At 47.9% G+C, this 24,005-nt stretch overlaps 1 protein-coding gene across 1 annotated transcript in view; it reads left to right on the top strand.

The window, feature by feature from the left end:
* Positions 1–3,919: 3,919 nt before the first annotated feature.
* Positions 3,920–24,005, top strand: part of TLCD3B (TLC domain containing 3B) — a 153,519-nt gene continuing 133,433 nt past the window's right edge. The window contains exons 1-2 of the mRNA XM_086932121.1: positions 3,920–4,696; positions 12,448–12,531. Of these exons, the coding sequence (XP_086788247.1) occupies positions 4,572–4,696; positions 12,448–12,531 (209 nt within the window). The 5' untranslated portion in view covers positions 3,920–4,571. The remainder of the gene's footprint in view (positions 4,697–12,447; positions 12,532–24,005) is intronic.

Below are 24,005 nucleotides of genomic sequence, written 5' to 3'. Positions count from 1 at the left end.
TGAGTAAGTAGGGACCCCCACGGAAGACTGGTACAGTGTGGGAACACAACTGCGTGCTAAGTACAATTCTCTGAGAGAGTCACGGTTGAAGTTTTAAAGTTTAAGAACCCTTCTGAGTGGACTTCGAAGAAACCCAGTGGAAGTTAGGAGGCTCGAGAGCCACCCCACCCGTGGATACCATAGTACCAGAGTTTCCTATCCCAGGGAAGCCGGGTCCTGTCGGTGTCTTTGAAGGACCTTGAAGAAGAGCCACTGCTGGAAGAAGAAAAGTATCTGTCGGAATCCAAAGGTGGATTCTTGTTGAAGAGTACCTGAAAGCAGAGGGGACAGAGTATGGATCACTCAGGAGTGACGAGCGGCTCGGTAGACGAATGCCCACCAATGTCGGGTACTTCAGGTGTGGTGAGGGGGTTCTTGACTCTGCAGCCACTGGGACCCGGAGATGGCGAGGACAACTAGGAGCTGGATAAGAGCTGTCCCACGAAGGATGTTGAGCTCTGAGGGGTCGATGTCCGGCTAGACTACCAACAAGTCTTGGCAGTGGCAACCCATGAAGATGCTTAAGAAAGGCTACGGTTCGGACCAGCAAGGTCCAGGAGACTCATAAAACACAAGGGAGTCAGAGCAAGCCTGGAGAAACCAGAGAAGCCCAAGAAAAGCAAAGATGACCCTCAAGAGGACCCAGGGGCACAGGAGTCGCGAGGGGACCTTGAGCAGTTTAACAAACCAACAGCCCACAGAGCACTCAGTGCAGGGAGGCTGGAGTTCTTTGGTGGAAATGATGCCAGAGTTTGGGGCTACTCGGAGCCCAGAGCAACTGTTTTGGAAATGTCAACAAGCATATGCACTTGCAAAGGTATGCAGTGCACAGGGGTACAGGTATTGCAGCCGCCATTAGGGATTCTGACCTCAATCTTGGTGAGAGGGTAGCTCAGACCTTGAAGGACTTGGAAACCCACCTCCTGTGTTGCTGAAGCCTTCAGGGTCTGTGTGACTCAGGAGCAGCAGACCAGTCAATCTTGGTGTGGTGCCTGCGGTTGCAGGGGAGTGACTCCTTCACTCCAAGGGAGATGTCTTTGGTTGTCCTTAATGCTCCACAGGTCCTGCACAAAGCCTGTATGGTGCACAGGCACAGACAATGTTTTGGACAGATTGGGAGACTATGTCTGGCCCAAACAAAGTCCGACGAAGTCCAGAGTGTCCAGGCGTTTGAAGTTCAGTGGTTTCTCGTTCAGAATCTTGTTGACGTTGAATCTAGGGTACTACAGCCAGGAAAGCCCTTTTGTACCCACGATTCAGGGGACTCTCCCAGGGGAGGGTCTGGACAGTGCGGAGGTTACTCCCATGTCCTTTGTCCAGTTTTGTGCCAGACCAAGAGCCAACGGCTCACAGGACTGGTTTGAACTGGACTATGCACAGGGACACCAAATGTGCCCCTCATGCAGACTTTCGGTCACTGGAAAGCGCACTCACCCATGCCTAATACACCAAATCCTGTCTGGGAGGTGGTCACATCTCCCTATAACTGGATGCCTATTGTTCTGCTTTCCCCTGTTCGAGCTTGGCTCTGCAGCAGGAGGGCAGAAATATGTCGCTGGTCGGCAGCAACCATTTTGGGCTGCCCGGGTCAAGAAGGCTGGTACCGGGAACACCAGGGTCCTCACAAAGCTCGTTTCTGAGGGGTGGAATCATACCTCCCACACCGGTTACCTGTGTGGGGATATGATTCCACAATGTTTGATACCAAACACAATAGGGTTACTTTCAGACGGTGTAGAGTTGGTCATCACGCGGTAGCATAATGACACTCTATATTTCGAAGATGGCTGCAGCACTAACAACCCGAGAGAATGGCCTCTGTAGGCTGCAGGGGTGTCCTGCTCATGCAGTGGCACCCTCTCACTTAGAACCAAGCACCCTGTCTTCAGGATTGTCAAGGCCTGCTATAGGGGGGACTTATAGATTTTAAGTGTACTAACCCTTAGATATAGCAAACCTATATCTTAAGTAAGTGGTGCATGCACCAACTTACACAGGCTGCAATGCAGGCCTGTAGTTTCCATTTTGCAGGGCCTCTCATGGGTGTCATAATACATGCTTCAGCCCATGGGAGGCCTCTGGGGTACCTATGCCCTGAGTTCCTGGGTACCATTTACTAGGGACTGACAAAGGTACCCCAGTATCCAATCTGGAGTGTACCTTAGTACATAACATAATAGTTTAGGTTGAAAGCAGATAGACTGGGGTCCTGATTAGCAGGATCCCTTTCAGACTAATCAAAAACAGTGAAACATGAAGCAAAACGTTGGGGTAACCATAAGAAGCAGATCCTTCCTACACTGACTGCATACTGTTACGGATGAATGCACATGGGAAATGTAAGATATTGTGTGGTACCTAGTATGTTGAGTTGTCTACTTTTGTGATGCCTTAGGTTCTGGAAGAGAGTTCGAAAATATAAAATAGGGACAAGATATTGAAAATGGCAGTTGAACCTTGTAGATGGAGTGAACATCCCCAAAGTGTTTGTTTCTCTTCAGAGGGAGCGATAGTATGATTTGTGTAACATGTCTCAGGCATCTGACAGGGAGAGATTACCGAAGGTAGAGGAGAGCATTAACTGCTGTAACTTTGCAATTATTGATCAAACAAAGCAAAAAAAGAGATGAGTGGAACGCAAGTCTATTGTTCTTTTGCCTACCGTGCCACCTCAAACAGAAACCAGCCATATGCAGCTAAGCCCTGTTCCTGCCCCAGTAGTAACAGTCTAGTCTGGTCTGACATGCCAGGACCCCACTGAAATGGAACACAAACAACCCCAGACAATGTTCAGCCTATTAGGGCCTCTTCAGCAGGGTGTAGATTGAGTCCTATGGCACAGAGTGCAATGGAACCAAATCTGGGCATTCTCTTCGCTTTAGAGCGCCACATTAAAGAAAGGTAGAAAGTGACGGCTAGAATGCTTGAATTAATCGCAGTCACTGATAATTACATGGGCTGCATCACAGTCCTTTGTTCTTTTGCCCACCATGCTACCCCAGACAGAACCAGCCCATATGCAAATAAGTTGCGGTCCTGCCTGAGCCGGAGCACAACAACCTAAGATCGGTTTCACCCTGACCAGGGCTCATCAAGTTGGAGATAGCTTGGTTCCAGTGGGACAGTGAGCACAGACCCACGTCTGTGCATACCGCTCGCTCTTAGGGCGTCACCTGCAACAAGGTGAAGAATGGAGTGGAAGAAACACTTGAATTCTCCTGCATAGCGGGCAAAAAAACTGCCTGCAATGCAGCCTGGGTAATTACCAGTGGCTGATATTAATTCAAGCATTCCATTCATCACTTTTTTGTTTTTCTCAGTGCAAAGAACGTTATTGCACAGCATAGCAGAGTATTCCCCATTTGAAACCTATAATCCGTGCCTTTGCACTGAACTGTTTTAATTGTAGGCTGGCCAAGATTAGTGCATATAGGAAGTATAATATATCTGTTGACTGTTGCACTGTTATATTATGGCACGATGGTAAAGATGCAAATAACAAATTCAGAATGTGCCAGTGCCTTTTACTGTTGTAAGTGCACTTCTTTACGAAGCACCTGCATATAATTATAGCGTCCTGCATCAAGGCTAGTAAACTATCCTTTCTGGTGCCTTATTTGCTTTGTTTCCAATAATGGCCGGTCTGTCAACGCGCACGTCTCTTCATTTTATTTCACTAACAAAAAAAATACAAATTACACGGGCCCTTTTCGGAAGGGGAGGGGTTAAGCACGGGATGCACGTGCGGATTCATTGGCCTGACAGCAGTGCACACTGCAGTGCAGTGCCAGGGTCCCTTGCAGTGCCATCGCTCAAAGCCCCGCCCAGCTCCCTCCTCTCGGTGATCCTCCTCTTCCTCTCCTCCTCCTGCATCCCGGCTCTGGTACCCTGCCCATCCCTCGCAGCTCTGTGACCGGGCGGAGGCTCGGCTCCCTCATCCTTCTCCTCGCCCGGTGCTTCTCCGTCTCCAGCGCCCTCGCACGCCTTCCCAGCCCTCTGCAGGCGGTCGCCGGCCCGGGGGCGCGCTGGGCGCTGTAAAAAAAAGGCGCGCCCCCTCCCGCCCCCTGCACCTGACCGAGGGTGCCCGAGATCCAGAGGGGCTGAGGAGGAGGCAGAGGTGCAGGGGGCTGCGGGGCGCGGGACAGCAGAGCTAGCACTCCGTGCCTGGGACTGCGACACCCTCCGACTCTACCCAGGCACCCTCTCTTCCCTTCTATATCATTCCCCCGCTCTCCTCTTCACCTCATTCCATCCCCCTCTCTCCTTTCACACCCCTCTTCTCCATCGCACATTTTCACTCTTCCTCTCCCTTTACCCCTTCACCCCTTTCCCTTCCCCCTCCCACTTCCTATCTCTGCTCTAATCTTTTTATCCCCTCTCTCTCTCTCCTCCCCCTCCTGTGTTTCTATAGACCTCCGCTCCCGTCCTTCTACATCTCCTAAGTCACCCTCTCAGTTACTCCCTCCTCCAGTACCCACCTCGCCCACCTTTGCCCCCCTGCCCCCCGCCTCCTTCCGGCTGGTGCGGCAACCATGGTGCTGGTGTTGGCGGCGGGGGGAGTCTTCTTCCCGGGGCTTTTCCTTCTCTCCCGGCGGGGGCTCCGGGAGCTGCCAGGGCTACGATGGGACGAGCCGGACGCGGTCATTGTGTCAGCCAGGTACGGACCTTCCTTCCCCCGTCCCTTGCACGGCACCCTGACCCTTGCTGACCCCCGCATCCCTCAGAGCCACCCCACCCGGCCTTCCACTGAAGCAGTGCGCCTCCGAGCAACCTACCCGTGACCCCCTGTCCGGCGACCACGCGCCCCCCGACAGCCTATCCGGAACCACAGCCTCTGCCCCGCATCTCCTTACGAACCAGGGGCGTGGCTACCATTGGTGCAGCAGGTGCAGTGGCAGCGGGGCCCAGAGCCCCGAAGGGCCCACTGTGCCTGACATTTGCTGTATTTTACTACCCCGACAGCTGTCACAAGGGTCATATTTTCTTGTTTGCATCAGGGCTCATGGCCTACTGCATTAAACTGTGGCCTTTGATAGAAGCAAGAGAAAAGAAACAAACTCAGTAGTAGTATCCCTGCACCCGCCCGCACCCAGCCTCACCTCTCTGTGACAGCCTCCCCCCCCACCCCCTTGCTAGAGGCAACAGCCACGGTTATGGTTCTCCCACGGTAAATGCTCATCAGGGCCAGTCCATCTTTCCGTTACATTGGAGGGGAATCATGCCTTGGTGTGCACGGCCCTCCTGAGAGGCCCCCTCCCCTCAGGCGGTGCCTCATCCCGGCGACTAATGCTCACCCCCCGTCCGCCCTCCGCTGTAAGAAGCGCCGCGCGCGCGGGGGAGGCGGGAGACGCTGGCTGTGCACGCGCCGGTAAGCCGCAGTATGCGGCACGGGCTGGTGTGCTTTGTGTGCCGCGTCAGGAGAGGGGAGGGGTGGGAGCAGATGTGCGTAATCCCCCAACTCCAGCTCGAGATACTTCCGTCAGACACCGTCCGCCACCACCCCACGTACACACATACCTCCGCAGACTAGTGTTGCATGAGGGTGGTTTCTTGTTATTGCGAGCCCTCACAGATGGCATGGGAGATGGGTTGAAGGGGACGAGGAGATGCATGTAGAAAGTGGGGCGCATACGGAGACACGGGATTTGGGTGACTAGTCACACGTCACCGTGACTGGACACTAAATCCTTTGCGGGGAAGTAGAGTGGCCGAGATGTGGTGCCATGTCCGGAGTCACTCGAGCCCCGGCTATCACTAATAACGTGGAGTGTGTGTGAGGCCCAGCGAGCGACTGAAGGGTGTATGTAGGGAGGACGGAGAGGAGGGAATCAGGAGTCCGAGAGGCTCCATAGGGCACCGAAGGGTGCAGACGGGTGATGAAAAATGCTGAAATATATTGGGTATTTCATACCTGCTAGGGGGCTCGTGTAAGACGTGACACAGGCTTCCTAAACGATTCATAAGATTACTGAATTTTCTTTTGGTTTTCAAAATGGTTTGTGAAGGTGACTGAAAGGGTTTGGAGGGCATTAGAGGTCTCTGAGGAGTGCTGAAGGTTTTGTAAGGGGCACTGAAAGACTTTGAGGGTTGCTGGTGGACATTATAGCCCCTCTCCCACAACTAGAGTTTAGAGTTGATGGAGGACAGGAGAGAGATATTTTTGTAGGTAGAAAGGTTTCAGGAAATGAACTGTCCCATGCCCTCTTGATAAAACTTTGCGTGCAGCCTTTAGGCGGGATATGGATTTGAGATAGATTCTGCCATCCCCTTGAAAGGAGTCCCTGAAGAAGTTCAGCCACTGGATCCTGTAATGATTCAGGGTGCAGTCTCAGGATAACTGATACATAACTGGATTTCTGTGTGCCCAGGAATTTATGTTGAGTGCAGCATATGACGGGACAGGAAAAACTAGAAATGGTTTTATGTGTCACCTGTAAAGTCGATAGTCAGAACGTTTGTAGGAGAGTCCTAAGGAGAGCTGACTCCAGGATTGGACAGTGGGTGTATGCTTTGGAAGGAGAAGAAGCTGAATTAGGTTTTGTGTCTTCTAGAAAGAGCTTGACATGCTGCTGGTAAAAATTGAAAATCGAGTTCAGTGTTTCTGACCCGCCAGAATATCATTGGTGCAGTACTTAGAGGAGCACAAGAACTGGAACTAGATTTTTGTGCATCAGTATGAAACCCTGAGCACTGCCTGGATTTCTGGGCTACTGTGTTTGGATTACTGTGGCTTCTGGAAGGAATCTCTTGCACCTGTAACATAGAGCTGCTACTCTTTCAGAGGCACTGCTCTCTTGAACTTTGATTGCATAGCCCTGGCTAATCATTTCCAAGCATACCTTCTGACCTTTGCGGTGCATAAAGGAAGGAAACATATCCCACCGCTGCCACCAAAATGTGAAACGCTGTGGTGTGCCAAACCCATGCAAAGCCCCCTATAGAAATATTGCGCTTGGGAAACTATTGAAAACTGGTTATGTTGTATCATTCAATTGCAATTTTTAGCCTCTTCCTTTATTCAAACAATTGCATTGCTAGGGCATATTTGTTGGGCAGTTTTATCCGTTGCATACTTCTGATTTCATCTTTTTGTTTCCATTCCCACTACTGGGAAGGGTACTTGTTGAAACCACAGAGTGATAGATGGTGTAGAAGTTGCATCATCCTACACTTAGAATGCAGTATGCATTTTGACAATAGATGAGGGACACTACCTTTTTTCTCTGGTACAATCTTTATGCTGGCTGCCTGCAAGGTTCATTATGCATTTGCATGGCCATGGGCTACATAGTTTGCACAGATGTAAAATGCCTTGACAAGTCCTGTCTAATGCACTCATAATTTTAATTGTACTCCTTTAGTGCACCCCTGATACAGCATTTAAAATTGTTCACCTCCCACTTGCCGTTCTCCCCCCATCTAGTTCTTCTCTTTAAAGCCAGTGATCTCATTTATGAATAGTGACGCATCGCTGCGTGAAAACAGCGATGCGTCACTTTTCACTGCGCACTCCTTACGACATTCCTGGTGCGTCATATTTAATGTATGACGCATCATGTCGCAAGGAGTTTCAGATACGTTAGTATTTCTGACGTATCTGTAAGCGCAAAAGTGACGCATTGCTGGAGTGTGTCACAAAAGTGACGCAACTCCAGCAATGCGTCCTTTCACATGGGGAAAGCCCCATGTGAAAGGGCTTGCGTCAGTCTTACGCCTGCTGTGAGGCAGGCGCAATATTTTGACGCAACAGCGTCCTAAAACTGACGCAGTGAAATCTCATAGATTTCACTGCGTCACTATTACGAGGCTTTATGCGGGGGAATGCCCCCTCTGCATACATTATACCTGACGCAGGTATAATGTGGCGCAGGGGTTTAAAAAGTGGCGCATCTACCTAGATGCGTCACTTTTTAAATATGGCGCAACGAGGCGCATTTTTTACACCGCTGGTGCGTCACAAAAAGTGACGCACCGGCGGCGCAAGACTGACGCAAGGCCTTCATAAATAAGGCCCCAGGGGTCTCTGAGTCACACTGACTCATGTAAATCTAGCTGCCACCCCTCCTTTAGTGTTGTTCAGTGCATCAGTTCCACAGTAGCTAGACAACCATATCATTTTCTTCAAAATCTGAAATCCATATCAGCATTTTACCCTCTGCATTTATGCAAGACTCAAATCCCCCACACACCTGACAACCCACTTCTTTTCTTCACTACTTGAACCCCACATACGGACTGCTTGAAACTGACAGCCAGACAATCTCCTTATAGGTTGCTGTTTTTTACAAACCAGTTCTATTTGTGGGTACTCATGAATGACTAAATGCAGGCTCTGTCCTATGGAACCGACCCTTCCTTTGATGTGAATTAGACAGACTACGCAAGCCCTAGTTGGGTCCTTTAGCCCAAGTGAATAGTGGGATATTAATTATATTGCATCTCTTTAAAAGAAGTAGCATCATTGGATTAGCTAGCTATCCATCTTATTGGTTGGTGGGAATTTATTAATAATTTACCTAATTTGTAGGACACCTTTAAAGCTGATGCTCTGTGCTCATAGGAATATTTGGAGAAGCCCCATGGAATATGGCCTTGCTGGTTAAATTAAAATCTAACAGCACAAATTACCAATTCATGGTTGCCTTATAGAGTTTCATTTTGACTGGTTAACCTCACTGAACTTTAGCTATTACTGCAATTGAAAGAGTTGTTCTGCCTTTTGGTGCTCAACAGACATCATTTTTAGAAGAGCCCTCTCCCAGCTTCTCCATTTACTTATAGGGGCCAGAGAACCCATTACAAATGGCAGAGAAGTTTTCATGCTGGGTTTTGAGGAGTCACTCAATACTGATTATTTTAAAAATGTAAACTTGTAATATAAGGAGATTTCCCATATTCGTTTAATTAGATTTACAGACATGTTAAACATTTAGTTGTACAGTGAATAACCATTTGAATATGGTTTTGTGCAGTATACATACCCATATTTCTCCCTGTGACCATGATATTTTATGTTACTTGATTTCGTTTTTTAAGACAGAAGTGAAATTGTGTACTTGGAACACATGATGGCGAATTTTGTTTGAAGGATCTACTGGAAAGAATTTGATCCGGATAACTTAATTTCATGTATTTTTTGGAATGTATGTCATTCCCAGAGACATTTTGGAATATAAAAAGGATTGGAAAATTCTCATTGTATGACTCATTTTTTGTTATTGTAATAATCAGGATTGTGTGCCAACCCCTACAACAAAGCATTAAAATATACTTTATTAGTGACTGGCAGACTTTTCCCTATAAAAAAGCCTACACATTTTTTAATAGCTAGGAGGTTCCTTTATTCACCCCACCTTGAGAGACACTCAGAAGAATCTTGCATCCTAGACTACTGCTTCATATAAGCCACAGCTTGTGGACCATCTGTATGTGGGAGACCCTGTACCCCTATCTTTTCCAGAAGGCTGCACCTCCCACTAAATCGATGCAAAAACAACTGTCGATGGACAGAATGCAGAACAATGTCATACATTCACCCCAGTACAGAGATCTGGGCCCAAATCCATCGTTTTCTGCTCACCATGCCATTCCAGTTGGAACCCAGCCATATGCAAATCAGACTTGACCCTGTGCCCCACGGGAACAATCCAGCCCGAACTGCCAAGCCAGGTCCTCCCTGGACTGGAAACAAGCATCCAAGGACCAGTTTCAGGCTTTCAGCCCTCATCAGCCTGGATAGCTTGATTCCAGTGGCATGGAGAGCACAGGACTCACGTCTGAGCACACCCGTCCCACTCGGGGTGACAAATGCAAAAACAACTGTTGATGGACAGAATGCAGAACAATACATTCACCCCAGTACAGAGATCTGGGCCTGGTCCCTTGCTCACTAAGCCACTGGAGTCAAGCTATCCTGGCTGAAGACGGCTGATAGCCAGAAACCGGTCCTAGGAAGCTTGATTCCGGTCCAGGAAAGACATGGCTTGGCAGTTCGGGCTGGACTGTTCCCATGAGGCACAGGGTCAAGACTGATTTGCATATGGCTAAGTCTGAACTGGGGTGGCTTGGTGAGCAAAATAACGATGGGTTAAACCCAGATCTGTGACTGGGGTGAATGTTTTGCCATTGTGCAACATTCCGTCCATCATCTTGTGTGTTTTGCTGTTCCCACTAAATCGAGACACTGATTATGAATGAGAGGTGACATTTAGAATTCGTTTATGCATATTTCCAAAACTTTGAACTGGGTAAGGAGACTTAATAAAAGAAACACATAGTCAGTGACCCAGTTTTGCTCTCTTAGCAGATGGAGTCCCTACTTCCCTGAGTTGGTGCCATCTGAATCTAATCTTCTGATGTTTGGAACCAGGTTGCTCATTCTGTGACGATTTCTTGCAGCAAATCTGCCTTAAGATGTGGACATATTGCTACAGTTAAGGAGTCGACAATCTGATTTCACGACAATCTTGTCTGAAATGATATTTGAGGCGAGTTTTTCTGGTGCTGTGACTATGACACCAGAGGTGGTTATTCGAGAAGTGCGTGCTTTTGGTAGTACAACACCAGATGAGACATTTGATCGCCCACTTTGCTGTGAACGTGGCATACATTTTGCCTGCCGCAATAGCACAATCATGCTTTTTGTTTCTTGGTGTGCTTCTTATATCTTGGAGAAGCACTAAGAGACTTTCCGTCGAAGGTCCAAGCCCAGGGCTTCCTGCCAGGTCACTGTCCTCTGTGTTACCAAGCACCAGGAGACCATGATGAGCGAAGAAGCATATGTGAAGCATAGGGTGGGACCACAAAATCATGCTTCGGTCTCTAGCTCTTTTCAACCATAATGAGTTTCAGGACCCAAGCTGGATACTGACTTTCATCTTTTGGGAGACTCCACGGAATCTTGACTATAAGCATCGGGGCTCATGAACAGGATTGCAAAGTTTGAGACCGGAAAAAATGTCTTAGAAAAAAAAGAATTGCTTTCCAGATGTATCATTCCCAATTATTGATAGCTATGTTTTGTAACCAGATGCATACAGACCACACAACACCTCAACCCCTTATTAGAGCTTCAGCTTCATGGCTTGGCAACACTACCATACCTGAACCAGCAAAGCTAAGAGTCTTTGTTGCCTACTCAGCGGTAGTAGTCAGACAGTAAGGTTGGTAGGAGCTGGGTTACTTAGCCCATATTACTCACTTCAAACTGGTGAAAGCCCAACCCAGTGTGCCAAAGTCCTCTCCCTTGCGACAGTAACTAGCGGGACTCCGCCGCACGAATAGGTAGTTTCTTTATTTACATCGGTTGTACACACCTGGACAGGTACAGGACACATCACATTAGTCAGCTGCTTATATGTATACATCTCCTTAATACGCCACCAGGAGCAGAGTGTTCCCTGTTCAGCCTCTGGGCCCAGCTGGTGGAGCTGTCACGCTAGCACTCCAAGTGCCACAACAACCTTCTATGCAGCATTTTATTTACAGTGATGCCAGGGAACATGGCACACAGGGACAACAAAATGGAAGGCACTTTTCTTTCAGCATTTGATCCTCACGCCAGCACGATGAGTCACTTCCTGTCTTTAATAACTTAGTCTCATAAGCCCCAGCTCCAGCACTGTGCTCCTGTACCCTTCTTTTGAGCTCTTTGCTGCCCGACCTACATATCACACACTTTTACACTGCAGCAAATCATATGCCACCCGAAGCTTTTTTATATGCGCCAGTCTGCCACTCAATCTGTACCACATGTGCCTGCCTTGAGCTTTGCACCACCCATGCCGTTTACCATCCACGCAGTCCCTCTGCTGCGCATTACTCACGTTTTATACCACTCTAAAGTTTGTAGGTAGTGTGCTGCCCAAGCTCTGCTGCTCCGTCCAGGCTATGTGCCACCCAAGATGCTATGTATGCTTCCTTGAGCAGTGTACCACCACGAGCAGTGTGCCAACCAAGTTGTCTGCCCCCAAGTTTTGTGCAACGAGCTTGAAGCACTTAAATTGAGGGACCCTCTGAGCATTCTGACTCCAGAGAATTGTCCCCCATCAGCAGTGCCCCCCCCCGCGTGTATCCCTGATCACGTTCCCCCTTAAGTAGTGTATTATTCTCATCAGTGTGCAGTCTAAACCACAAAATCTATATGTTAAACCACGCCCATAGCTGTGTTCATCGTCCTGCACTTGGTGCCAGGAAAGCTGTTTAATAATTCACAAAGCCTCCCAGTGGTGTTGCAAGTCCTGCTTTCAATAATCGCACTCATTAATTTTTCAACACATATCCATATTTTCTTTCCACCTGTTTGCTGAATTCAGGTGAGCAGTGTGCCCTGCACCCCCTCCACCCCCACCTGTCTTCCATGAGCTCCCTTGACTTCCGGAATCACCGCATCTCTTTTCTCCTTTGCAGGCTGGTCTCCTCCGTGCAAGCCATCTTGGCCTCCACCGCTGGCTACGTGGTGGCCTCAACGTGCAAGGACGTCATCGAGGACCGGTGAGTGTCCTGCTTTATCACCAATGCACTCATGGGGGTGTCAGACCCCAGGCTGAGAGGGAAGTCACACTCCTAAGGACTGTGGCTCATTCCTACTTTCATATGACACATGCATAGTAAAGACCACAGCATATAGAGTATAAAATACAAGTCAAGTGGTCAAGTTACGTTACTAATGTATTTCATCATCATCGTATTTTGTATTCAGTTTGTGTTAAAAACCATAAAAGACAACAACAAACTATAAAAACAGTACATAAAACAAGATTCATAAAAGACTTGTCACAAAAAAAGTATTTAAAAAGAGAAAAGGCGGGAAATGTGACTGGGCAGAGACCGGTAGGCAGTGATCCTTTGAGAGTCACCCAAACTGTAAGCTTTGGGCTTACTGTTGGGAGGTAGGACTGGACAGTGGTGGCCGGCATGACTCGCTGCTGGCAGGGTGAGGGCAGGCGCGGGGGGAGGGGGCACGGGGGTTAAGCAATGAGAAAAAAAGACATATATATATATATATATATATATATATATATATATATATATATATATATATATATATATATATATATATTCATCCAAGATTGCCCTGAAGCTTAAAGACGCCACTCCAGCAAAGGACAGTTCACAGAACTTTCATTTATTAAGGAAACCGGCTTTCACCTTCCAAATTATTTCAGAGTCTCTTACGCGTTTCGGAGCGCCTGCTCCTTCATCCGAGAGCAGCCTGACAGTCACGGGCCTCCGCAGCATGCATTTGTACCTTATTTGCATAGCGCCCTCCAGGGGGCTTCATTAGATGATTGTATTGCTTTCTGCATCCTGGGATTTGTAGTTTACTGCGTTTCACGTTGGCTGCCAAATGGCTGATTAAACTCATTTTTCTGCCCTCCAGTGGGCCTTAGAACGTGAACCCGGTTTATGCTTTTTAATCCTTTGTGCTGCTTGAGAGTATTCACGTAATTTGAACACTGCAGACCTCAGGTTGTAGGCGGTGCATCTTCCACGGCCAAGGCTGCCGTGTGGTTTATTCATCCAAGATTGCCCTGAAGCTTAAAGACGCCACTCCAGCAAAGGACAGTTCACAGAACTTTCATTTATTAAGGAAACCGGCTTTCACCTTCCAAATTATTTCAGAGTCTCTTACGCGTTTCGGAGCGCCTGCTCCTTCATCCGAGAGCAGCCTGACAGTCACGGGCCTCCGCAGCATGCATTTGTACCTTATTTGCATAGCGCCCTCCAGGGGGCTTCATTAGATGATTGTATTGCTTTCTGCATCCTGGGATTTGTAGTTTACTGCGTTTCACGTTGGCTGCCAAATGGCTGATTAAACTCATTTTTCTGCCCTCCAGTGGGCCTTAGAACGTGAACCCGGTTTATGCTTTTTAATCCTTTGTGCTGCTTGAGAGTATTCACGTAATTTGAACACTGCAGACCTCAGGTTGTAGGCGGTGCATCTTCCACGGCCAAGGCTGCCGTGTGGTTTATTCATCCAAGATTGCCCTGAAGCTTAAAGACGCCACTCCAGCAAAGGACAGTTCACAGAACTTTCATTTATTAAGGAAACCGGCTTTCACCTTCCAAATTATTTCAGAGTCTCTTACGCGTTTCGGAGCGCCTGCTCCTTCATCCGAGAGCAGCCTGACAGTCACGGGCCTCCGCAGCATGCATTTGTACCTTATTTGCATAGCGCCCTCCAGGGGGCTTCATTAGATGATTGTATTGCTTTCTGCATCCTGGGATTTGTAGTTTACTGCGTTTCACGTTGGCTGCCAAATGGCTGATTAAACTCATTTTTCTGCCCTCCAGTGGGCCTTAGAACGTGAACCCGGTTTATGCTTTTTAATCCTTTGTGCTGCTTGAGAGTATTCACGTAATTTGAACACTGCAGACCTCAGGTTGTAGGCGGTGCATCTTCCACGGCCAAGGCTGCCGTGTGGTTTATTCATCCAAGATTGCCCTGAAGCTTAAAGACGCCACTCCAGCAAAGGACAGTTCACAGAACTTTCATTTATTAAGGAAACCGGCTTTCACCTTCCAAATTATTTCAGAGTCTCTTACGCGTTTCGGAGCGCCTGCTCCTTCATCCGAGAGCAGCCTGACAGTCACGGGCCTCCGCAGCATGCATTTGTACCTTATTTGCATAGCGCCCTCCAGGGGGCTTCATTAGATGATTGTATTGCTTTCTGCATCCTGGGATTTGTAGTTTACTGCGTTTCACGTTGGCTGCCAAATGGCTGATTAAACTCATTTTTCTGCCCTCCAGTGGGCCTTAGAACGTGAACCCGGTTTATGCTTTTTAATCCTTTGTGCTGCTTGAGAGTATTCACGTAATTTGAACACTGCAGACCTCAGGTTGTAGGCGGTGCATCTTCCACGGCCAAGGCTGCCGTGTGGTTTATTCATCCAAGATTGCCCTGAAGCTTAAAGACGCCACTCCAGCAAAGGACAGTTCACAGAACTTTCATTTATTAAGGAAACCGGCTTTCACCTTCCAAATTATTTCAGAGTCTCTTACGCGTTTCGGAGCGCCTGCTCCTTCATCCGAGAGCAGCCTGACAGTCACGGGCCTCCGCAGCATGCATTTGTACCTTATTTGCATAGCGCCCTCCAGGGGGCTTCATTAGATGATTGTATTGCTTTCTGCATCCTGGGATTTGTAGTTTACTGCGTTTCACGTTGGCTGCCAAATGGCTGATTAAACTCATTTTTCTGCCCTCCAGTGGGCCTTAGAACGTGAACCCGGTTTATGCTTTTTAATCCTTTGTGCTGCTTGAGAGTATTCACGTAATTTGAACACTGCAGACCTCAGGTTGTAGGCGGTGCATCTTCCACGGCCAAGGCTGCCGTGTGGTTTATTCATCCAAGATTGCCCTGAAGCTTAAAGACGCCACTCCAGCAAAGGACAGTTCACAGAACTTTCATTTATTAAGGAAACCGGCTTTCACCTTCCAAATTATTTCAGAGTCTCTTACGCGTTTCGGAGCGCCTGCTCCTTCATCCGAGAGCAGCCTGACAGTCACGGGCCTCCGCAGCATGCATTTGTACCTTATTTGCATAGCGCCCTCCAGGGGGCTTCATTAGATGATTGTATTGCTTTCTGCATCCTGGGATTTGTAGTTTACTGCGTTTCACGTTGGCTGCCAAATGGCTGATTAAACTCATTTTTCTGCCCTCCAGTGGGCCTTAGAACGTGAACCCGGTTTATGCTTTTTAATCCTTTGTGCTGCTTGAGAGTATTCACGTAATTTGAACACTGCAGACCTCAGGTTGTAGGCGGTGCATCTTCCACGGCCAAGGCTGCCGTGTGGTTTATTCATCCAAGATTGCCCTGAAGCTTAAAGACGCCACTCCAGCAAAGGACAGTTCACAGAACTTTCATTTATTAAGGAAACCGGCTTTCACCTTCCAAATTATTTCAGAGTCTCTTACGCGTTTCGGAGCGCCTGCTCCTTCATCCGAGAGCAGCCTGACAGTCACGGGCCTCCGCAGCATGCATTTGTACCTTATTTGCATAGCGCCCTCCAGGGGGCTTCATTAGATGATTGTATTGCTTTCTGCATCCTGGGATTTGTAGTTTACTGCGTTTCACGTTGGCTGCCAAATGGCTGATTAAACTCATTTTTCTGCCCTCCAGTGGGCCTTAGAACGTGAACCCGGTTTATGCTTTTTAATCCTTTGTGCTGCTTGAGAGTATTCACGTAATTTGAACACTGCAGACCTCAGGTTGTAGGCGGTGCATCTTCCACGGCCAAGGCTGCCGTGTGGTTTATTCATCCAAGATTGCCCTGAAGCTTAAAGACGCCACTCCAGCAAAGGACAGTTCACAGAACTTTCATTTATTAAGGAAACCGGCTTTCACCTTCCAAATTATTTCAGAGTCTCTTACGCGTTTCGGAGCGCCTGCTCCTTCATCCGAGAGCAGCCTGACAGTCACGGGCCTCCGCAGCATGCATTTGTACCTTATTTGCATAGCGCCCTCCAGGGGGCTTCATTAGATGATTGTATTGCTTTCTGCATCCTGGGATTTGTAGTTTACTGCGTTTCACGTTGGCTGCCAAATGGCTGATTAAACTCATTTTTCTGCCCTCCAGTGGGCCTTAGAACGTGAACCCGGTTTATGCTTTTTAATCCTTTGTGCTGCTTGAGAGTATTCACGTAATTTGAACACTGCAGACCTCAGGTTGTAGGCGGTGCATCTTCCACGGCCAAGGCTGCCGTGTGGTTTATTCATCCAAGATTGCCCTGAAGCTTAAAGACGCCACTCCAGCAAAGGACAGTTCACAGAACTTTCATTTATTAAGGAAACCGGCTTTCACCTTCCAAATTATTTCAGAGTCTCTTACGCGTTTCGGAGCGCCTGCTCCTTCATCCGAGAGCAGCCTGACAGTCACGGGCCTCCGCAGCATGCATTTGTACCTTATTTGCATAGCGCCCTCCAGGGGGCTTCATTAGATGATTGTATTGCTTTCTGCATCCTGGGATTTGTAGTTTACTGCGTTTCACGTTGGCTGCCAAATGGCTGATTAAACTCATTTTTCTGCCCTCCAGTGGGCCTTAGAACGTGAACCCGGTTTATGCTTTTTAATCCTTTGTGCTGCTTGAGAGTATTCACGTAATTTGAACACTGCAGACCTCAGGTTGTAGGCGGTGCATCTTCCACGGCCAAGGCTGCCGTGTGGTTTATTCATCCAAGATTGCCCTGAAGCTTAAAGACGCCACTCCAGCAAAGGACAGTTCACAGAACTTTCATTTATTAAGGAAACCGGCTTTCACCTTCCAAATTATTTCAGAGTCTCTTACGCGTTTCGGAGCGCCTGCTCCTTCATCCGAGAGCAGCCTGACAGTCACGGGCCTCCGCAGCATGCATTTGTACCTTATTTGCATAGCGCCCTCCAGGGGGCTTCATTAGATGATTGTATTGCTTTCTGCATCCTGGGATTTGTAGTTTACTGCGTTTCACGTTGGCTGCCAAATGGCTGATTAAACTCATTTTTCTGCCCTCCAGTGGGCCTTAGAACGTGAACCCGGTTTATGCTTTTTAATCCTTTGTGCTGCTTGAGAGTATTCACGTAATTTGAACACTGCAGACCTCAGGTTGTAGGCGGTGCATCTTCCACGGCCAAGGCTGCCGTGTGGTTTATTCATCCAAGATTGCCCTGAAGCTTAAAGACGCCACTCCAGCAAAGGACAGTTCACAGAACTTCCATTTATTAAGGAAACCGGCTTTCACCTTCCAAATTATTTCAGAGTCTCTTACGCGTTTCGGAGCGCCTGCTCCTTCATCCGAGAGCAGCCTGACAGTCACGGGCCTCCGCAGCATGCATTTGTACCTTATTTGCATAGCGCCCTCCAGGGGGCTTCATTAGATGATTGTATTGCTTTCTGCATCCTGGGATTTGTAGTTTACTGCGTTTCACGTTGGCACCGCCTACAACCTGAGGTCTGCAGTGTTCAAATTACGTGAATACTCTCAAGCAGCACAAAGGATTAAAAAGCATAAACCGGGTTCACGTTCTAAGGCCCACTGGAGGGCAGAAAAATGAGTTTAATCAGCCATTTGGCAGCCAACGTGAAACGCAGTAAACTACAAATCCCAGGATGCAGAAAGCAATACAATCATCTAATGAAGCCCCCTGGAGGGCGCTATGCAAATAAGGTACAAATGCATGCTGCGGAGGCCCGTGACTGTCAGGCTGCTCTCGGATGAAGGAGCAGGCGCTCCGAAACGCGTAAGAGACTCTGAAATAATTTGGAAGGTGAAATCCGGTTTCCTTAATAAATGAAAGTTCTGTGAACTGTCCTTTGCTGGAGTGGCGTCTTTAAGCTTCAGGGCAATCTTGGATGAATAAACCACACGGCAGCCTTGGCCGTGGAAGATGCACCGCCTACAACCTGAGGTCTGCAGTGTTCAAATTACGTGAATACTCTCAAGCAGCACAAAGGATTAAAAAGCATAAACCGGGTTCACGTTCTAAGGCCCACTGGAGGGCAGAAAAATGAGTTTAATCAGCCATTTGGCAGCCAACGTGAAACGCAGTAAACTACAAATCCCAGGATGCAGAAAGCAATACAATCATCTAATGAAGCCCCCTGGAGGGCGCTATGCAAATAAGGTACAAATGCATGCTGCGGAGGCCCGTGACTGTCAGGCTGCTCTCGGATGAAGGAGCAGGCGCTCCGAAACGCGTAAGAGACTCTGAAATAATTTGGAAGGTGAAATCCGGTTTCCTTAATAAATGAAAGTTCTGTGAACTGTCCTTTGCTGGAGTGGCGTCTTTAAGCTTCAGGGCAATCTTGGATGAATAAACCACACGGCAGCCTTGGCCGTGGAAGATGCACCGCCTACAACCTGAGGTCTGCAGTGTTCAAATTACGTGAATACTCTCAAGCAGCACAAAGGATTAAAAAGCATAAACCGGGTTCACGTTCTAAGGCCCACTGGAGGGCAGAAAAATGAGTTTAATCAGCCATTTGGCAGCCAACGTGAAACGCAGTAAACTACAAATCCCAGGATGCAGAAAGCAATACAATCATCTAATGAAGCCCCCTGGAGGGCGCTATGCAAATAAGGTACAAATGCATGCTGCGGAGGCCCGTGACTGTCAGGCTGCTCTCGGATGAAGGAGCAGGCGCTCCGAAACGCGTAAGAGACTCTGAAATAATTTGGAAGGTGAAATCCGGTTTCCTTAATAAATGAAAGTTCTGTGAACTGTCCTTTGCTGGAGTGGCGTCTTTAAGCTTCAGGGCAATCTTGGATGAATATATATATATATATATATAAAAACACAAAATTTGTGGCTGCACTTTGATAGAGGCCACGGCTCCTGTGTGATTCCTTGTCCGAGATCTAAGGAAGGATTACGCCGGTTCTTGACGTGTTGGATATATATATATATATATATATATATATATATATATATATATATATATATATATATGAAACAGCAAACTCACAACTGCTTAGGACGCAGTTCAGGCGAGCGCAGACCTCCAGCAATCTCCCCAATCAGATCAAAATAGATGAGCCAGAAACCAACGATAATTCAGTTGAAGCAGTGCATTTAATAGGCAGTGAATAGTGCAGAGCAAGTGCCCTCCATGACGCGTTTCGCCCCGCGGACGGGGCTTGGTCACATGACGCGTCAGGAGTAGGCGGTGGATTAAATTACAAATAAAAGCCCAAACACCTAAAGAAACAGGTTGTAAGGGTAAAATAACGACATTGACTGGCAATTAAATTCATGTGATAGTAAGTCCATAAACAAAATTCTCAAAATATTAGAAAATTGCAAAACAATTAGAGCATAGTGCTCATAGGTGGTGAAACATAATAGAACATATTCACTTAAGAAAAATAGCAAGAATTCATAATAGGAATGAAACATATAGATCTATGTGCAAGTACAATATATGAAACATTTATTAAGAAATATGTAAATAAATAATGTCCCTCACCATAAACAAAAGGACATCACAAATTGCCAATATATACAAATCAACTAATTTAGACCAAAAAAAGACTTTTAGATGTTATATACATGGAGTATCAATGGCGGCAGAGACATTAACTTATGGAAATTGCCAACAACACTTCAGATTTCATAGGTATATTAAGACCAGCTGTTAATACATTTTTAGAAAATCTGAAAAAGCCGATGAGACTCCCACTCTACAGAGGTGACAACAAATATACATTTTTATATATACAAAGGAGAAACTACTGAAATTATAAATAATGGTGCAATTCATCAAAAGCATTCAGTCCATTAGGGGATCTGGTATCGAGCAGAATGATAAAATAAGCCTCTCTTTGTCTGAGAAGTCTCTCTCGATCACCCCCCCTGCCAGGATATATATATATACACACATATATGCAACAGGCAACTCCTCCATTGCATCAAAGTACGAGCCACACCGATCCAGAATACTGGAGTATTGTTTTATTTCGGGGGCAAAAACAAAGACGCATTTCGAGCAGACAAGCTCTTGGTCACAATACCGTATACATATACATATATATATACATATACCCATACATTGCCGCCAGGTCCTGTGTCTCTGCTCCTGCTCTCCTCTTGGGACAGGAAGCCAGGAAGAACAACCAGGCTCCCCTGACCAATCACAATGCTGCAGTGCAGCATTGTGATTGGTTTTGAGCGTCCTGATTTGACACTCAACCAGGGAATGGGGGAGTGGGTATGTTCTCCATGCAGGCTGTAATGCACCCTGCATGTAGAACAGGGAAAGTGCACATGACTGTTTAGGGCTTACCAAACAGTCACTGCGCACTTAGGAGTGGGCAAACCACTCCTCCCCTGCCCTGCTCCGAGAGCAGAGCAGCCCCACCCACCCACCCGTGCACAAAGGAAGCATAAAATGATAATAACTCAAAATTATCATTTTATATTTCCTTTACTTTGCACTGCTCAAAAGCGGTGGGGCGATGCTCCTCCAACATAGTGGAGGAGCCGCCACTGGGAATGGAGGCCAACGAAATAGAGGTTTGCTCGCTCATGTCTTCGCCACCCTCTAATAACAGTCAGCAGTGATTGTCCTTGTCCTCTTCATCACTGGAACAAGTCGAAGCACAGTTACAGTTGTTTAGGGGTCCCGAGCAGCACCTCTGTCCCTTGGGGCAGAGGTGGTCGCAGGGGCTTCAGACCCTCACCTCCACACACCTTCCGACATAGTCTTTCAGCTGTAGCCAATGATCAGTTCCCTTTCTTGAGGATTTTGATGCATTTCTGAAAGAAACTGTCTAACCAACACCCACGTCCTGCCTCTTTCTCTGTAGAAGCGTAGCAGGTGATTAAAACTGGATGTCAGTGTGACTGCTGTCAGAACAGTCAACAGTCAGAAGGGTCTCCAGGCCCGGCTCCAGGAATTTTTGTTTGGGTGGGCCAAGGGCGCATTTGGGTGGGCCACTGCGGGCTCAATGTGTCGCTTCTGGAGGTAGCCTACAAATAGAAAAAACTGTACTCCTGCGTGTGATAGAAGGGGATAACAGGAGATTCAGGGCCCTCCATTATTTTCCAAATCTTTTTCTAATCGTTAACACTCTCAAAAAGTGTTTTGATCCCCATGTAAGGTCCTTTTAATGGGCAGAGGAGGTTTCTGAGGTGGGAGTATCAGGCAAGTAACACTACTCAGCCTGCCTCGTTGCCAGCCTTCAGAGAGAATCTCTCTTCATTATTACCTCCATCTGACCCCAGACTCTGCAGTACACTCCCTTCCAGCCCTGATCATCAATTTTCTACAATCTCTCTACCGTGCACCTTAACTCACAGCTAACCTTGGTCCCCAGCCCCATATCAGGCACCACCTGGTTTAATTCTCCATGATCCCACTAAAAAGATTTGTAAAATCACCTTCAAACCGAAAACCCTGAATATAAGAGTAAATATAATTAGCACACACTTTAAAATATGTTACACAGTGGCCCTAATGACCCAACTGCTAATTAAATAAGCAAAAACATTACAGGTTCCATTATAGCGCCGGTGCAAAAGTATTTATTGTTGTCCCACCACTGACCTCTTACTCGATATACAACTTTACTACCACCCTCCAACAGTGCACTTCATCTCTCCTTAGCCCCTTTCAGTCATGACCTCCTCATCAGACTCCCTCCCTACCTGCCCCCCACCAGTGTCCCTCATAACTCCAAAGCCCCTCCCCATGACCACCTCCTCAGACTCCCACACAAATACCCTCCACCAGTGCCCCTCATCGCTCCATAACCCCTACCCCCATTGACCTCCTCCTGAGTCCCTCACTGCCACCCTCCACCAGTGTCCCTCATCGCTCCAAAGCACCTCCCCCATTACCTCATCGGATTCCCTCATTGCCACCCTCCTCCCAGACTCCCCCACTACCACCCTCCACCAGTGCCCCTCATCTCTCCGTAGCTCCTCCCCATGACCTCCCCCTCCTCAGATTCTCTCATTGCCATCCTCCAACACTGGCCTTCATCTCTCCGTAGCCTCTTCCCCTCAGGACCTCCTGCTCAGACTCCCTCCCTACCACCCTCCACCAGTGCCCCTCAGCACTACATAGCCCCTTCCCAATACCTCCTCCTCAGACTCCCTCCCTACCACCCTTCACCAGTGCCCCTCATCACTCCAAAGCTCCTCTGCCTCATGACCTCCTCCTCAGACTCCCTCCCTACCACCCTCCACCAGTGCCCATCACTCCAAAGCAACCCCCCTCATGACCGCCTCCTCAGACTCCCCCACTACCACCCTCCACCAGTGCCCCTCATGACCTCCTACCAGACTCCCCCACTACCACCCTCCACCAGTGCCCCTCATCTCTCCGTAGCTCCTCCTCATGACCTCCCCCGCCTCGGATTCCCTCATTGCCACCCTCCAACACTGGCCTTCATCTCTCCGTAGCCTCTTCCCCTCATGACCTCCTCCTCAGACTCCCTCCCTACTACCCTCCACCAGTGCCCCTCAGCGCTCCATAGCCCCTCTCCATTACCTCCTCCTCAGACTCCCTCCCTACCACCCTTCACCAGTGCCCATCCCTCAAAAGCAACCCCCCTCATGACCGCCTCCTCAGAGTCCCTCCCTACCACCCTCCACCAGTGCCCATCATCACTCCAAGCAACACCCCCTCATGATCTCCTCCTCAGACTCCCTTCCTACCCCTCCACCAGTGCCCCTCATCACTCCAAAGCAACTCCCCCTTATGACCTCCTCCTCAGAATCCCTTCCTACCACCCTCCACCAGTGCCTCTCATCACTCCAAAGCCCCTCCCCCATGACCTCCTCTTCAGACTCCCTCACAAACAACCTCCACCAGTGCCTTCCATCTCTCCGTATCTCCACCCCTCATGATGCCCCCTCGGATTCCCTCATTGCCACCCTCCAACAGAGCCCATCATCACTCCATAGCCCCTCTCTCATATGCATTTTATTTCGTGTATAGCGCTACTCGTAGTGTAGGGTATCACAGTACTGTACATCACACACACATTATGCAGACACAATGATTCATAAAAGTATCCAAATCAGCCTAAAGGGAATGTCACATAAACTAATGAAGATTACCAGGTGTAGGAATCACATCTCATCCATGCTGCTGGGCAATATGTATTAAGAGGGTTGGGTCTGGAGAACCACAAACACAGGATTTAAAGCATACCCCAGTGGTTGGCTGTACTGATTAGAAATTATATCTGCCCAAACTCTGTATTGCAACATTAGAATAATGAAATACTGGGAAAATTCGAACTAACTAGCAATACAAAAAAAAATCTAATTATACCATTCTGGTTTGTATACACGTCTTTGATCACACTGTCCTATGTATCAAAGGATCTCTGTGACAAAGGCAGTAACCCACTGAGCTATCCACGTTAACTACAGTTCTGTTGCATTTAAATACTACAAACTAAAAAAAGAACGCTCTCCAGCAAGATCAACAATCCCCAAGGTTATTTGGACATTTAGTTGTCGTGCATCCTTGCAGAA

Source organism: Lissotriton vulgaris, chromosome 7 (genome assembly GCF_964263255.1).
Source record: "Lissotriton vulgaris chromosome 7, aLisVul1.2, whole genome shotgun sequence".
Classification (NCBI taxonomy): Eukaryota; Metazoa; Chordata; class Amphibia; order Caudata; family Salamandridae; genus Lissotriton; species Lissotriton vulgaris.
The sequence above is the reverse complement of the archived record's forward strand: the minus strand, read 5'-3'. Positions and strand labels throughout refer to the sequence as shown.